Raw genomic sequence first — 14,535 nt, 5'->3', positions numbered from 1 at the left:
AGTGATAATTTACAGCAGTGTCAACTTTGGTTAACACAAACTTGCAACCATTCCTAACCCAGCATCTGAATTAAATTTTAATTAGCATAAGATTTGAATCGATGCAGAAAATACGCCACCTCTTCATGGATATGACCTAACTTTCACCTCTCTAATATTTTTCTATTCGATATTTTTCTAGCATCCTTCTCTCGTACTTTTCATTAGCAAATTATAGGTTTTTTAATGTTATAAACAAACATTAATAAAATGCAAACATTTTAAAACATTGAACCATTATTTCGAACACTTGCCCAGATTGTCAGGAGGTATGGGCTGGGGTGTCACCAATATGCGATGACACCCAGCTCTATCTATTGATGGGTGGCCAATCTGGCTGCGTTCCAAACAACTTAGACGTGGCATTACAAGTTGTGACATCTTGGCTCAGGCTGACTGAAGTTGAATCCGACGAAGACGGAGGTTCTCTATCTGAGCCGCAGTGGCCCGGGAAGGGAGATCTCCTTGCCAGCTTTTGATGGGGTGCCACTGATTTTGGCCCTGAAGGTCAAAAGCCTGGGAGTGCTCTGGAGGCCTCCTTGTCTATGGAGGCCCAGGTAGCAACCACTGTCAAGTCCGCCTTTTTCCATCTGCAGTGGGTATGACAGTTGGCCCCTTTTCTGGAGCACTGCGACTTAGCAATGGTGATCCATGCTATGGTCACCTCGAGAATAGACTACTGTAATGCCCTCTACATGCAGCTGCCCTTGACTCTGACTTGGAGACTACAGCTAGTGCAGAATGCTGCAGCACGGTTGTTAATGGCACTCCCGAGATGGGAGCACATTCAACCAGTGCTGAAAGAGCTGCACTGGTTGCCAATTGTGTTCTGAGTTCATTTCAAAGTTTTGGTATTGACCTTTAAAGCCCTATATGGCTGAGGATCTGTCTATCTAAGGGTCCGCCTTTCCCCATATGTTCCCCAGAGAGCACTGCATTCAGGAACTAAAAATCTATTGTCCATCCCCAGACCAAGGGAGGCCAGACTGGGGCATTACATGGGCCAGGGCCTTCTCAGTGGCAGCACCGATGCTGTGGAATGCACTCCCCGAGGCCATAAGATCTCTGCTCTACTAGGCAACTCCACCAGAAGGACCACCAACAGATAAATTGTATACTCTGTATAGCACCAATACTTTGTTTTAAATTGTTTTAAATTATAATTGACTGTCTTATTGTTTTATATTTGAAATTGAGATGTTGGTTTTTATATGATTGTTAGCCGCCCTGAGTCCGTTTGGAATGGGCAGGATATAAATGAAAAGTGAATAAAATAAATAAATAAATAATTTCCTAATCGCATTTATTTCTTTTCAAAATGTTTTTTTACAATTTCACATTCTGTAGAAGTTGATCTTGATTTAAAAATGTATCACTGGGTACATCAAACCACATACTTGCATCCATTAATTCGTCCCACAACAAAAAAGAAACATGTTCCAGTTTTAGAGACAAATAGTATCTGCAACCACATGCACTTATCTGAAGTTCAGTGGCTCATTAAAGACTAACAGTATTTATTTCACTATGAGCTTCTGTGAGATACAACAAACAGCATCTGAAGAATTGAGCTCTATCTCACAAAAGCTCATATCAAAAGCTCAATAAACATTGTTAGTATTTAATGTAGACTTCTGTTTTGTTCTGCTATGTTAAACTAACATAGCTATTGTCACATAAACGAAAGGAAAACTTCATCTCTGGTGAGGTCATCCAGATATTTGGGCTGGGTTATCACCAATATGCAGATAACACTCAGCTCTATCTTGCACTTCTGGCTGATCCCAGGGAGCCTGTAGAAACCCTGGATCCGTGCCTGGAAACAGTTTTGGAGTATCTGCAGGATAATAAACTAAAGCATAATCTTGATAAGATAGAAATACTACTGGAGACCAGAAAATCTGATCCAGGATTTAAGATGTCACCTGTTCTGGATAGAATTGCACTGGAACAGGTTCCTAGTCTGGGGGTCCTACTGCTGGATAAGCAAGTGGCAGAGGTAGCCAAGAGCACCTTTTTACCAGCTTCAACCTGTTAGTCAGCTGTGGTCTTTCCTGTGATGTGTATACTGTTTAGTCTAGATTAGATTACTGCAATGTGCTGTATGTGGGGCTGTCCTTATTGACTTGAGTACATCATAGGGATCACATTGCTCCAGTCTTGGCCCATCTATACTGGCTCCCAGTTTGCTTCTGGGCACAATTCAAGGTGCTGTTGCTGACCTTTAAAGTAATGTATGCTTTGGGGCAAACCTGCCTGAAAGATCTCCTACTCCCTTATGAACCTACATGGTCGCTATGTTCATCTTTGGAAGTACTACTTTCAGTGCCTCTGTCTTCTGAGAGAAGGCCAGTGGCAGAATGGGAGAGGGCCTTCTTATTAGCAGACAGCAAAACTCTGGAACTCTGTCTCCAGGAAGATGCATCTTTCCCCTTCTATGTCTTCCACCAGCAGGAGACAGAGGGGACAGGGTTGCCAGACTAGGTTGGGAAACTCCTGGAGATTTGGGGGTGGAACCTGGGGAGAACCGGACCTCAATGGGGTGCAATGCTATAGATCCACCCTATAAAGCATCCATTTTTTCCAGTGGAACTCATGTCTGTTGTCCAGAGATGAGCTGCAATTTGTGGGGAGGCTGGCATACCTGTAAATTAATAGCCATCGTAAAGGCAGACAGGCAAGGTACGAGTTATGTAAAATAAGAATAATAAATTAAAAATCTGAAAGTTACAAAATGAAAGCTAATTCTAATACTGTATTATTGCAGCTTGAATTGTACTGTAGATTTAATTGTTCTTTTTATATTTTTGATTGTAGATTTTTTTTCTCTTGTTCTGAAACAGCAAATGAAATGTATCTAAGCATCCATGTAGAGAAGGTACACAGAGTTTTTCTGTGATCCTCTGATCCTATAGCCCCTCCCAGTACCTGGAAAGATCATTCCTGAGGCTGCAGAATCCATGCTGAAGCAAGGTCAAGGAGATAAAATCAATCCCTTTTCTCAGAGGAGCTGCATTTCTGGAAAAGGAAGGAGAAGTTATTTCACCCTTTTACCTTTTTTTGGTAGAAAAAGCCCAGCAGGGGCTCATTTGCATATTATTCCACACCCCTTGACACCAAGCCAGCTGGAGCTGTGTTCCTGTGCATTCTTGCTCAATAAAAGCCCTACCTTTCTCACTCCACCCCCCACCCTTGCATGTCTGTTCCTCCATGTAAAGTTTGCGACCCTAGATATGGTCTTTTCAGAAGATAGAAGACGTTGCGGGGGTGGGGGGGAAGGAGCACTGTAACTGGTGCTGACATAAACCTAAAAGGTAAAGGTAGTCTCCTGTGCAAGCAGCAGTCGTTTCCGACTCCGGGGTGACGTTGCTTTCACAACGTTTTCACGGCAGACTTTTTACGGGGTGGTTTGCTATTTGCCTTCCCTAGTCATCTACACTTTCCCCCTAGCAAGCTGGGTACCTCGGAAGGATGGAAGGCTGTGTCAACCTGAGCCGGCTACCTGAACCCAGCTTCTGCCGGGATCGAACTCAGGTCGTGAGCAGAGAGTTCAGACTGCAGTACTGCAGCTTTACCACTCTGTGCCACGGGGCTCTTCCATAAACATAAACCTATAGAACCCTAATTGCTTGGGTATTCTCTCTCTCCATTGTGCCATCAGAACTATACCAAATATTTGTCAGCAACGAATATAGCCTTAGAATTCTCAGTTTCTGCTCCAAAACTATGGAACTCTTTTTCTCATGAGTGCTATACAACATATGAATCTGAATGCTTTCTAGAGTAAGACATGCCTTCAGTAGCCACAGGTATACAGACACTGGGAAATCTAATGGGGGCTTTGTTTAGACTGTGTTTTCTGTTATATTTCTGCTATTCACTGTGTCTATTCAAGTTTGAGTATGCAGCATTTAAAATTGATTAATTACAATTCAAGTTGGATGACTGATTAACTTAAAAAATCTTAAAGATAAGCCATGATTTTAAAAAATTCAAATTAATTGCTTGTGTTATTTCTGCTGTGTTTTATATGTAATTAAGTATATTCCATAACCAGGAAAAATGGCTTAGTAGCAAAAGGATTAATGAAGATTTCAACACTGACAAATATTGCATGAATCATTTTTGAGAGGCAATATATCACTTGATTGAACTTGGCTTTAGAGAGGTCGGAAGTCAAATTTGTTTGTCAGGAAAGGGCTGTTGTTTACTTGATCGCATGGCAGATTTGTTCCTATAGATTTAGTTGTATAATATACAAGGAAACCTGGTGCCATTTATGAACATATTTTCTTAATGTAGAATATATGAGAGTGCTTAGTAAATGGCTGCCAGCATTATATATTGAAATCTCTGTACTTTTTATAAATCCCGCAGTCTTTTAGAAGTATCTTGTGATGACACTGTTGCTTAAAATGAAGGGATGTGAATTAATAGATATATACCAGGATTAGAATTTTGATGTCATCTTCTATGGATTGGTATATGAAAAGACTCCAAGAAGGAAGAAGAAGATTATATGCTAATAATGGCAAAATCTTGAATTTGCTTGCAAAAGGAAAATAGAGACCAACTGAGGAACAGAAAACATGGAACATTTTACGCATGGAATATTTTACTGAAGCCTAGGCAATTATAAAGAGTGAAGATACACCTAGGTATATTGTCAAATCTGCTGAGTTTTTTCCTTTTCTTTTTTGCCCTGTGTCAAGTTTGTTTGTTTGTTTGTTTTTCAGTGATTCAGCTGCTATTTTATCTGGGTAACAAATTATTGCTGCTTTTGCTGAGATTTTGTTTTTTGCTGTTCTGTCTGGATAAGATTTATTTATTTGGCAGATTTCTATGCCCACCTTATCAGAGTCCTGCTTGAGGTGGTTTTCAGTTAAAATAATGTTAACAATATACAGTATAAAACTGCCCCCAAAGCAGACCTCAGGCTGCTGAAAAGCTGAAATAATAAAAACCCCAGTTGAAAGCCTGAGCTACATTTGTCCTAGGGCCTGAAAGACAGTAAAACAGGTGTGAGACAAATTTCAATGAGGGAAATGTTCCAAATGTGAGGTGCAAACACAGAAAATGCCCTATCTCTAGTTCCCATCGATCTCCACACAGGCTGTGAGTCAGATCTTAATTGGTGGACTGGATAGTATGGGAGGAGCTGGTCCCTTAGGTACTCTGACCCCAAGCCATTTGTGGCTTTATTAAAACCAGCAATTTGAACTGTGGCTGAAAACAGATCTTTTAGCACGGGGGTGATATATTCCCTGTAACCAACCTCTGATAATAGCCTAGCCACTGCATTTTGGACCAGCTCAATTTTCAAGATTGTTTTTCAAAGGGAACCCCAGATAGAGCACTTTACAGTAACTTTAACTTTGATATAATTATCTATGTTTATTGCTGCTTAGTGACTGTGAGTATAATATTAAGTTGTTCGTACTGTAGGTTTGGGTATTTTTTATGTTTTTAATGACTTGTAAACTGCATCAAGTATGTTAAATTGAGAATGTAGTATATAGATAGATTTTAATAGAGTTAGTGTATTTTAAATTCAGTTCACTAAAATGTATTGTTTTTTGTTTTTATCCAGGTGCCTGAATGCGTGTACGTATTGTAAAACCAAACATGCCAGAGGAGATCTAGCAAGTTATCCTATTCAAGAGCTGGTAGATAGAGCTAAACAGTCTTTTCAAGGTAGGTTTTTAAAAATCAATATTCCTGGCAGTGATTGTGTTGACTGGTTTCAGTATGATATCCAGCTTTTCTAGAAACTTGTAGGAATCTATTTGCCAGGAATAATTTTGTCAGATCACACAGTAAAATCCAGTTGGAAAGTGCACTGAAAGTGGGTTGAAAGTGCATTATTGAGTGTGTGTGATCGCAGCCATAGAGTACCATGTTGGAGTAAAACAAGTCACAGCTTTATTGATTACAGCAAAATGGAGCATTGGCACAGCATAGGGCAAGATCTGACACATCAGGCGATCTGTCTGTTGGCCAGTGAACACCATACTCATCCTGTCTGCTGGTGAAACCTCAAATACACAAAGGCACGAGCCTCTGCATGGAACCCTTCCCACCTGGGAGCGGAGCTAAGCAAACGCTCCTGAGGTGGCCATGCCATTATGAGGTTCAGCCTCACTCTTAAGAGGGTTCCCACCCACCAGGGGAAGCAAGCACACAGGCACATCCTTCTCCCAAATGAATCCAGCCTAATGCCTGACTGCCACAAGAACTGGGCAGGCACCACCCTGCTCCTGCCAATGCTCCTAAAGCTGCAACCAACAATGCAGAGTGTCCCGCACATTGTGCAACTATATGTCCTGATCCTAAAAGGACAAATGAACCCCATCATCTCTGTAAAAGGCTGATAGGTTAAACTCAGTGCCTGCGTGGTGAATAGCTAAGCCACCAACTGTTTCCACAAAGTGAACTATGGCTTTGCACACTTTTTTCTTAGCAGAGTCCACCTTGTTTAGGGCAATGTCTTCCTTCCAAGCCCTTTTTGAGCAGTTTTCGACCTCTTGAGGAAAGTGTAAATGCAGGGCTGAGAGAATGGCAGGCTGGCTCTATAATAATTGGGGTGGGGGGTCAAGCTGATGTTCATTTCCCAGTCAGCCCCAAGCCCAGCCTCGGCCAGCTTACACATGGCCAGTGAATGGCTGGTCATTCAGGGAGCCAGCCCACCCACACCAGCATTACTCAGCTGCAGCAAACACGTGATCTCTCCCAGCTGGCATCCTCCTAGCCCTACAGTCATAGAGCAGCCTCCGGTAAGTTGGTGGCCATGGATTTTCTTTGACATTGTAGCTAAGCGTAAGATCAGAATAAGGCAAATTGACAGCAGGCCTCTCATATAAACTGGAAATGGTCAGTGGCTTGTAATTTAATACCTATAAGGTGTAAAATCTCATTACTTTTACTGCAATACCTTTCTTCATGCATGATGTACAGAATCAGAATATGTTGTATTAATTCAGGGTAGCCTTGTGTTGAAACATGTAAGTTGAACAGGATGACTTACTACATATCTGCCAACAAAATTAATTGTACCGGTAAAATTGTGTGAGGCAAGCTTAGGGTCTAGCAGTAGTAGAGTCTGAGAGAGCTGGAATGTTTAATTTCAGAAGTCAGGTAACTTCAGGCCAGGCTGTTAGTGGGACTACCTAGATGGGAACACGTGCGGCCTGTGCTGCGGGATCTGCATTGGCTGCCGGTCGTCTACCGTTTTCGCTATAAGGTGCTGGTTATTACCTTTAAAGCCCTATATGGTCGAGGACCTGCCTACCTCAGGGACCGCCTCTCCCTATATATTCCCCGGAGAGCACTAAAATCTAGCTCCCAAAACCTCTTACAAATCCCTGGGCCAAGAGAGGCTAGACTGAAGACAACTCGGGAGCAAGCCTTTTCAGCAATGGCACCTCGTTGGTGGAACCAACTCCCAGAGATGGTGCGAGCCCTGCGGGACTTGAATCAGTTCCGCAGGGCTTGCAAAACCTTTCTCTTCCAGCTCGCATTTAAATCAGGACCAGACCAAATTGATTAAACTGTTGTAACCTTAACCATCTTATGCACAACTGAAACTGACTGTATGACAGTATGTATAACTGTGATTGACAGTAGATATAGCACCTGTTTTATTTATTTTAACTAATTTATGTAATTGAACCGTACTTAAATCATTGTTTATTTGTTTTAACTAAATCATGGCACGCCATGTCTGTGGGCCGCCCTGAGCCCGCCTTTGGAGGGGGAGGGCGGGATATAAGAATAAAAACTAACTAACTAACTTCAGGAATATGTCCTTTGCTTTGTGGGATTCTCCCCCCCCCCCTCCGCAACTTTTAATGGAGAAGAATTCAGACACAGTTTTGACTTTCATTCCCACTTAATAGGTTAATACACTGAGACAGGTTCCCAGGTTAATACAGTGAGACAGTTTCATGATGACAGTGAAGCATTTGTCTCTAACTTTTTATTTTTTTGCTTTGAAATACTGCTATTTTATGCTTTACCATTGTTTAATGTTTGTTCCCCCCCCTTGCTTTTTTTCTCCTTCAATTTGAGGCTGTTTAGTTTTACATGTGTTTTGTTTTGTTTTGCTTTTTTAATGGCTAAGCTTTTTAAACAGTCTCTGTATCATGGACATTGTTTCACTGTCTTATGCTGGAATCCCCTGAGACTTGAAGTGGCATGTTGTTAAACATAATGGAAGGAAGGTCAACAAAAAGGGAGTTTGTCTGTTCTTGGCCAATGCAAGGATATGGTTTTGATTAAATAGAAATAATATTGTTTTGTTTTCTTACATTTGTTGTCTTTGTTTAATAAGTGTAGCCCTCTCTTGCCACTTAAAGCCAGTTGTAACATGGCAGCAACTTTGTAACTCTGGGAATGTTACTCCATATAGTAAGCAAGTTGTATGAAGTGATAGTCCACTTCATAACCTTTACTCCTAACTGACTCTTGCTTAGCACTTCTCAAACTGCGTGTGGGGTTCCTTTTATAAGAACAGATGGAGATACAAAATCATACCCTAGTTTTGGTGGCAGAAAATCTCCACTTTTGAAATATGGGAAGATAATTAGTAACTTTGGGGGTATGGGAAGAGAATCAAGGGTCTCCCTTTTTCAAAGTGTAGAAACTTGTAAAGCAACCACTCACAGTCATCCAGATCTCCTGAAAGGTCTAGTCAGAAAAAAGGCTAATCCAGTCACTCAGCCCAAGGAAGTCTACTTGGCTAAGCGGGAGCAGGGGCATACAGTCCTATTTCTGTTGTTTTTTATATAAAATTGGTGTAGTTTGTACTATAGTTTCCAGTGCAAAAGATTTCACAAGAGAGAGGGATGCCAGTATACACCCACAGTCAATAATAGCACATTGCAGCTTTCAGTTGAAGACCAGCTGTTCAGGTTTTGCGTGACACTCGTCTTCTTTAGTTTTAATTGTGAAAGTTTTTCCAAGGCCCGCTCAAACCCCTGTTTGGCTGACCTTGGGCTAAAAGTTATCAGCCAGTTAGGAAATTTCTTGCTATCTCTAGCACAAAATCCCCTTCTAGTCAAGGAGTAAGATTGATTGGAACTTGAGTCAGAGCCCCTTGAATTATGGCCCTATAGAGTCATCTACTCTCTGAGATCCTAGTGGTCCATGAGGGTATACGATGCTATGCATGATTCCTTTTGTAAGAACAGAAGGTGCAATTAAGTCATGGCCTTTAAAGTTTCTAGCGTTGGGTGGGCAGAGAATTGTAGGTCATATGCTTGTAATACAAACATTCTACTGTAACTTGCTTTTAAGGTGTAGCAGATGTTCTTTCTGTATTGTTGTGATTACAGGAAAAGACAGAAGCCTTCATTATTATTCACAACTTGATATGCACACTTTGACAGTTATCCGGTGTAGGGGAGGGTTTGAGGTCCACAAAAATGTGTATTCAGAGAGGAGTGATGGTGTTTTGATGACATGTAGATTTTATACAACTAAGTTTGTCCACAGTCCAAATGATACTTTTTCTGAAGACATGGAAGTAATTATATGTTTTAGCTAATATCCAAACTTACTGATAGTTCTTAAAATCTTGATTTGGTATGCTGAAGACAGGCCATCATTTTTTTTTTTTTTATAACTGAATAACAATGTGAAAGAGATGTTTTTGTATGTTGCGTATTCACTAATCTTAGTCTCATTTGGTACGGGAGGTGTAAAAATTACCACGAGTCTTCAGCAGGCTCTCCTCCACTTGCCTGTCCAAGTTTGGTAAAAATTGGATTTGAAATGTCTGAGTTAATAGTCCCTCAAAACAGGTGCCCCCAGGAAAGCTCAGCTTCAGCTCTCACAACAACTAACTATGGATGTTCTTAGGGCTCCCAGAAATCCACCACCAGTATTTCTAGGAATTGATCAGATCAGTGCCAGGCTGTCTGGAAAAATGAAACGAATTAACAAGGGCCTAACCAGTTTGGAGCAAATCACAAATCAGCCCGATTCACACACAAATTGCGTTTGGTGGATCATTTGTGCCTATGTCTACTTGTAACCGTGCCCTTGCCTCAAGGTAAGGATAGCCCAGTTCTGAACAGAAAGCCACACCGGCCACATAGCAAGGAATGTTTAATAATTTTTGTGGAAAATATAAAAGAAGACGGTCAGCGTTTTCATTTACCGAGACAAACTGTATGGCTAATCTTTAAAGATGATAGGAATGGCTTTTAGGTTAAATACTTGAACAGCTCCTGGAACATAGTTCCACCTCCATTTTGGAAATAGTTTAATATGCAGGTTCTTATATGGGCCCAGAATCTCTGCAGCATTCATTTAAGAGCCTTGTGGAAGCAGATGCTTCCCATCTCCCACCAGCAGCTGCCTGTGTTCCTCAAAAACGTGATGTTGAGTGCAAAAATTGGCAGACTTGGTTGGGGGACCCCATGGACAACATGGACAGCTTCACTGAAGGAGAACAAAGTAAGCCTTCTCCCTGCTTCTTTTAGTTGACTGAATAGCCCACCTTAGGCCAAACTTTTCAGAGTTTGGGAGCTAAGCAGGGGTTGGCCACAGTTAGCATTCGGAGGGGAGACCATTGAGGAAGATCGGGGCTGCTACATGGAGCAAGGAAATGGCGAGCCACCTCTGCCCATCTCTTGCATGGAATGCCCCATGGATGGGACTGCCATGAATCAATTACAACTCGAGGGCAGATTCTTCTTCCTGCTTCTTTTGGCAGCAGCCCCGCTGTATTTTGGCAGCAGCCCCCAACTGCAGGACTGCAAATATCTATTGCCATGTAGCATGACACCAGTACAAACACATAGACTTAGAGGTAGTTTTGGGAAGTCATAAGCAGCTCCCAGACTTAGAGAGAAAATATAAAATGGTAGTTAAACAACACAAGAACGGTACAAATGGTAGCTAGATAGAAGTCCATATGTAACTTGGATGTACTGCTTAATTACACGTGTCAGTAAACATTCAGAGAGCTTTTGTTTTCTCTTTTCTCATATGGCCTTTAAAGATGTAAAACACTCAAGTGAAGAGGAATTTGTTCTATTAAGATAAATTTGTTTTGTTGCTGCCTTTTGTGGCCGACACATTTCAGGTCTTAGCTGCTTGCTCTGTTAATATAGAAGTGCTGAGGGTTTGAGTTTTTTTTAAAGCTACAAGGGACAGCATGAACAACTACTTCCATTGGCACTCCCCCCCCCCAGGTATTTCTTAATGGCACTTTGAGGTTAAAAAAAAAATTGTTTACTGTTCTTAGAGTATTATTTATCTAGAGATCCATGACGAGTACTGTGCAGCATAAACTGAAGTATGAAAAACAACCTTTTTAAAAAAAATAAGATTCGTATAAAAAGGAGTCATAGCATACTTCGGGTAACCTTTATACAACCTTTCCAGGAAAAAAAAACATACTTGTTTTCTGTTTATGGTAACTTTTCTGTGCATGTGTGTACAGTTGCCATAGATCCACTGTGTGGTCAGAAAATTGAGGATTGTTGTTTAAGTGCTGTTGTGTTTATAAAATGCTTTTTCTGCTTAGCTGGCATAGTCTGATTGCAAGAGGTTGAAAGTGTTTATAGTGTGGCTGAAATCTTTATCAGGTAGATTAACCTGGGTTAGTTCTTTAAGTGTAGCTTTTGAGGGGGGAAAGGAGGCGAGGTGTTGCTACATTGCACTTTCGACAGTTTTTCTTCTGGAGGGCTGGAGGTTGATCTTGAAAATAAAAGGCTGTTTCATGTGGGTTTGGTTTTGCCTGATGAGGGTTTTTCCACTCCTTTTTTTCTTTTTCATTCCCTCCTTTGTATTATGAGATTTGTAAATACTTGTTCTGTGTGTGGAAAACCTCTAATCTCATTGTAAATTATGTATGCTCGGCTGTTTCTACTACCACCATTCGGTTAAACACAAGCCAATAGTGTTATCAAATTGCTTTCCTTCTGTTCATTAACTGGCTATTGGTTGAGAGGAAGGGTATATGTATTGATTGTATGCTGGATGTTTTGTTTGCTCAGATATTCTCTCTCTCTCTCTCTCTCTCTCTCTCTCTCTCTCTCGGCTTGACTTCGCAAACGAAGATTTAAGAAGGGTGCAGTAGTCCACGTCTGCTGCAGGCTCACTGGTGGCTGACAAGACCAATGCGGGACAGGCAGATCCGGCCACAGTGGCTGCAGGGAAAAGTCTGATTTGGGGTTGGTGCTGTAGCAGTGCAGATCTTCTTCGTGGTCTCTGTGCATCACACTGATGGGAGTAAGGCGCCTGCGCCGATCTCGATCGGTAAACTTAAAAGCTGCGGATTTCCGCGCCGACGTCCCAGTGCACATGCCCAGGAGCCCCCACCACGCATGCTCACTGAGACGGGCACGGACATCCCGCCAGTTCTCTTCTGACCGCCGCGCTGATCAGTCGATCTACTTGCTTCGGTCGGTGAACTTTCCCTTTCTTTGAAATTAGTATAGTTAGCTGTAGTTTAGTTTTTATAGTTGTTAGTTTAGCTCTTAGTTAGCGTTAGTTGTTGATATTTTGGGGGGCGTTCGGGCGGAGCGCTTTATTTTTGCTTCCTTCCCCCCCCCCTTTCCCCCGTCTTCCCGCCTTTCTGGCGTATGGAAAGGCGGTGGGGATTTTTTCGGCGGTGCTCCAAGTGCGGGAGCAAGATAGCCCCACCTGACGGGCACTCACTCTGCCTCCTGTGCTTGGGAGAACGGCATCGCCCCGACTCTTGCACACACTGTGCAAAATTCTCTAGACAGACCCGGAAGAACCGAGCAGCGAGACTTGCGGCGGCCCTCATGGAACAAACTCTGTCTCCGGTTTGTTCATCGGCGGAGAAGGCAGACCAGCCTGTCGTTACCGACCCGCCATCGACATCGCCATCGTCGGTGGTCGATGCCGAGCGCCCGCCTTCCGACGCCGAACGGCACGTGAAATGCACTGCCTCGGCCCCTCTGTCGGACTCCTCTATGCCAGCTAAGCGGCCTAAAGAGGATACGGGCATGGCGAGCGAGAAGAAGAAAAAGGCTAAAAGGCTGGATAAGCCGAAGCCTAAATCTTCGTCCCTCATTGCTCCCACCTCTCCGCAGGACCCGACGGCTCCGATTATACCGCCGCTGAAGCTGCTTGCCTCACCGATTCGACCAATCACCTCGATGTCGACGGAGCTCGTCATTTCCTCCGACTCCGACCAGGAGATCGAGCCCGGCCAGCGTCCCGACATCGAACCGCCGTTTCGGCCTCGCCCTCGAGCTCCCCGCAGTCCACCCCCTCGGGACCGAGAGGAAGACCTTAAGGACCGTTCGCCTAGGAGCCGATCGCCTCGACGCCGAGACCCTGCCCAGGTCCCATGGGACCAGAGACAGTGGCAATATTTATATGGGGCTTACCCCATGCAACCTTCTTTCCCGTGGCTCCCTCCTCGTCAACCTGACTGGGACCAATCTTCCGATGCTTCCTACCGGTCTCGGACGTCGTACCGTCCCCCACGTCGCCCAGCCTCCGCGTCGGTGTCGAAGGCTCCCGACGTCGAGGACACCACACCACCAGTTCGGCATCGAGCCCCAGCAGAAAAGCCGAAATCAAAGACCCCGGTGTCGCCGCCCGACCCGCATCTCTCGGATCGTTCGGAGTCACCTGCGCGATCATCTAGGTCGCATGATTCATCGGCTGATGAACAAGATACCTCCTCGCCGAGACAACCCTCCCCTTCACCGAAGACCTTCGAGGAGCAGCCAATCTCCCCCTCGGAGGACTTAAAATCATACGGGGACTTGGTAAAGCGCATGGCGCACTCACTGTCACTCACCACTGTGCAACCCGAACCGATCATTACCGACACGGTCTTCGATATCGTCCAGAGGGACACTTCCACCGCGGTGGCGCTGCCTTTGACCAATGTCATGATGCATACTGCCAAGACTTCATGGGACAAACCCATTTCGACGCCTGTGTCGTCTAGACGCCTGGACCATATGTACCGAATCCAGGAAGCTGGTGCGGAGTTCTTGCACAACCACCCTCGTCCTAACTCCATTGTTGTTTCTTCATCTTCACGCGCCAAGAAGACGCATTCCACTCCTCCCGATAAGGAGGGGAAGAAATTGGACTCCATAGGCAGGAGGCTGTATTCTACAGGATCGCTGGGCTTCAAAATCGCCAACTACGCAGCCTGTATGAGCCGTTACCAATATGGTCTCTGGGACCAGGTGTCTACACTTCTTCCCAGCCTTCCGGAACAGACCAAGACTGCCCTCCGTAGATTGCAGAAAGAGGGTATGTTGCTAGCAAAGCAACAACTGAACTCCTCTAAACACTCGGGCGACACTTGCGCGAAAACACTTACAACTGCTATTGCCCTACGTCGCCATTCCTGGCTTAGGTCCACGGCCCTCCAACATGATACCCAGGCCTATATAGAGGACTTGCCGTTCGATGGCTCTGGTTTGTTTAGTGCAACCACCGACTCGGTGTTGCAGGAAATAGATAAGAGCATCAAAACATCGAGGAACCTGG

At 43.7% G+C, this 14,535-nt stretch overlaps 1 protein-coding gene across 1 annotated transcript in view; it reads left to right on the top strand.

Moving 5' to 3' along the window:
* Window positions 1–14,535, top strand: part of CDKAL1 (CDK5 regulatory subunit associated protein 1 like 1) — a 406,460-nt gene that overhangs the window by 161,630 nt on the left and 230,295 nt on the right. Inside the window, exon 7 of the mRNA XM_060244150.1 lies at window positions 5,630–5,733. Coding sequence (XP_060100133.1) covers window positions 5,630–5,733 — 104 coding nt within the window. The remainder of the gene's footprint in view (window positions 1–5,629; window positions 5,734–14,535) is intronic.

The sequence above is a fragment of the Heteronotia binoei genome, chromosome 7 (genome assembly GCF_032191835.1).
Source record: "Heteronotia binoei isolate CCM8104 ecotype False Entrance Well chromosome 7, APGP_CSIRO_Hbin_v1, whole genome shotgun sequence".
Lineage (NCBI taxonomy): Eukaryota > Metazoa > Chordata > Lepidosauria > Squamata > Gekkonidae > Heteronotia > Heteronotia binoei.
This window is presented reverse-complemented; position numbering and strand designations above follow the sequence as displayed.